At 44.2% G+C, this 2,500-nt stretch overlaps 2 protein-coding genes across 2 annotated transcripts in view; both read right to left on the bottom strand.

The window, feature by feature from the left end:
• LOC123501272 overlaps positions 1–2,500 on the bottom strand; it is a 42,073-nt gene that overhangs the window by 33,337 nt on the left and 6,236 nt on the right. Inside the window, exon 5 of the mRNA XM_045250030.1 lies at positions 2,239–2,328. Coding sequence (XP_045105965.1) covers positions 2,239–2,328 — 90 coding nt within the window. The remainder of the gene's footprint in view (positions 1–2,238; positions 2,329–2,500) is intronic.
• Positions 2,092–2,500, bottom strand: part of LOC123501268 (atrophin-1-like) — a 52,616-nt gene continuing 52,207 nt past the window's right edge. Inside the window, exon 6 of the transcript XR_006673599.1 lies at positions 2,092–2,119. The gene's annotated coding sequence lies outside the window, so the exon portion shown is untranslated. The remainder of the gene's footprint in view (positions 2,120–2,500) is intronic.

Raw genomic sequence — 2,500 nt, 5'->3', positions numbered from 1 at the left:
CTCTCTCTCTCTCTCTCTCTCTCTCTCTCTGCTGGAAAAAAAACGAGAAAAAATTGTGTCTCATTTCGTCTCTGGAATGAAAAAAAGTACCTATGTGTTCTTATCTTCTATCTTGCCTTCCTCCTCCTCCTCCTCCTCCTCCTCCTCCTCCTCCTCCTCCTCCTCCTCCTCCTCCTCTTCCTCCTCTTCCTCGTTTTTTTCCTTATACTCCTCTTCTTTCTCCATCTCCTCTTCCTTGTCAATCTCTTCTTCCTCCTCCTCCTCCTCCTCCTCCTCCTCCTCCTCCTCCTCATCATCATTTTTTCCTTATACTCCTCTTCTTTCTCCATTTCCTCTTCCTTGTCCATCTCCTCTTTCTCCTTCTCCTCTTCCTCATTGTCTTCCTCCGGGAAATAACTAGATGAAAACACCTCAGCCCTTTCAACACTGAGGCGCATTTTTACCATGATTTTTAGGTGTAATTAGACGATTTTATTTGCATTAGGAAGGTCAATGGAGGTCAAAAGATTAATGGCCCGCGTCTTTACTGATTAGATCCTCACACGAGTTTCTGAAGCCGTATAAAATCACTAAGTATTAAGCAGAATGAATATGAAAACGTGGCATCATGGTACTGAAGGTGTTAATTATCATAAACACGATTCATCTTAGCATTTAAACCAGTCTCCCTCTTTCTATTTCCGTTTTCCTATATGCGCGTGAAGCAAAGGCGACGTCACCTCGTTTTCTATTCGCAGGAACTTGCCTAGAGTTGAACGGAGGGCAACGAGCGGGTGACAGGAGACAAGGGCAAGCGATCGAGTTTGCACTGCTGAGGGACACGCGGCAGAGGGGAGTGGAGGGTCATTGTCTCTGTGGGAGGGAGGGGGTCATAAAGGAGGGGGTGGCTAGTATGGAGGCTGCTTCTAACTGTCTGAAGCTCTTGATAAGCAATCCAGGAAAAATAGCAAGGATTATGAAAAGAATTAGAAAAGAAAGATTACGAAGAAAGAAAGGAGAGAGAGAGAAGAGAGAGAGAGAGAGAGAGAGAGAGAGAGAGAGAGAGAGAGAGAGAGAGAGAGAGAGAGAGAGAGAGAGAGAGAGAGAGAGAGAGAGAGAGAGAATTAGGAAGGAATTAGGAAGGAAGAATTGTAAGAGAGAGAGAGAGAGAGAGAGAGAGAGAGAGAGAGAGAGAGAGAGAGAGAGAGAGAGAGAGAGAAATCTAGTTAACTCTACGCAAAGTAAATACGAAGAAGGTAGTCAATCAGAAACCTAATCTCTCTCTCTCTCTCTCTCTCTCTTCTCTCTCTCTCTCTCTCTCTCTCTCTCTCTCTCTCTCTCTCTCTCTCTCTCTCTCTCTCTCTCTCTCTCTCTCTCTCTCTCTCTCTGAGGATCTATGGTGCCTTAACGTCACAGAAAACGAGAGAGAGAGAGAGAGAGAGAGAGAGAGAGAGAGAGAGAGAGAGAGAGAGAGAGAGAGAGAGAGAGAGAGAGAGAGAGAGAGAGAGGTGTAACATAGGAGCGCTCATTGTCCCTTCACAACCTCATCTTCCCTCTCAAAGTTTCCTTGTTAAGAAGAACCGCGTCACTTGACCAAAATTCTCACGTGGGAAAAAGAAAGGGAAAAGAAGGAAAGAAGTGGAAAAAAAGGAAAAAAATGACAAGATGAGAGAGAGAGAGAGAGAGAGAGAGAGAGAGAGAGAGAGAGAGAGAGAGAGAGAGAGAGGTTCTGACGCAAGACTTCTGAGCGATAAAGTGAGAAAGAAATAGGTAAAGAATAAAAATGAGGATGAAATACTAAACTGAATAAGGAAATAAAGGAGAATAGGAACAAGAAGAAGAACAAGAAGAACAAGGACACAAGAACGACAACAAGAAAAAAAAAACAAGAACAGAAGACGAAAAAAGATAAGAAAAGATGATAATGATGAACAACAACAACAACAACAACAACAACAACAACAACAACAACAACAACAACAATAACAATAACAACACATTACATCCACTCACTAATTAACAATGCTCTCCCTCCCTCTCTCCCTCTCTCCTTCACTCATTCCCTCTCACTTTCCCTCACTCACTCACTCACTCAGTCACTCACTAATTCATACACACACACACACACACACACACACACCTCTCCTTCTCTCTCCCTCCCTGCCTCACTCACTCATCACTCATTTAATCACTCCCTCCTTCACTCTCTCCTTCTTTCACTCACTCCCTTACTCACTCACTCACTCAATCACTACTCACCGTATGAACTTCGTGGTTGTGAGTGAAATCAATGCGCATCCCGCCAACCTGCAGGAGGATGACCAGGTAGGTGGCCATGGAACTCAGCACCTGCGGGAAGGAAGGAGTGGGTGAGCGGAAGGGAACACAAGGGAAGGGGGAAGTGAGAATTAACCCCTTGAACACTGGAACACATTTTTACCTTGAGATTTATGTACGATAAGACCATTTTATTGACATTAGGAAGGGTCTATGGAGGTCAGAAGATTAATGGCCAGAGTCA

Source organism: Portunus trituberculatus, chromosome 9 (assembly GCF_017591435.1).
Source record: "Portunus trituberculatus isolate SZX2019 chromosome 9, ASM1759143v1, whole genome shotgun sequence".
NCBI classification, from domain to species: domain Eukaryota; kingdom Metazoa; phylum Arthropoda; class Malacostraca; order Decapoda; family Portunidae; genus Portunus; species Portunus trituberculatus.
Note: the sequence above shows the minus strand (reverse complement) of the source record. Positions and strands in the feature narration are given on the sequence as shown.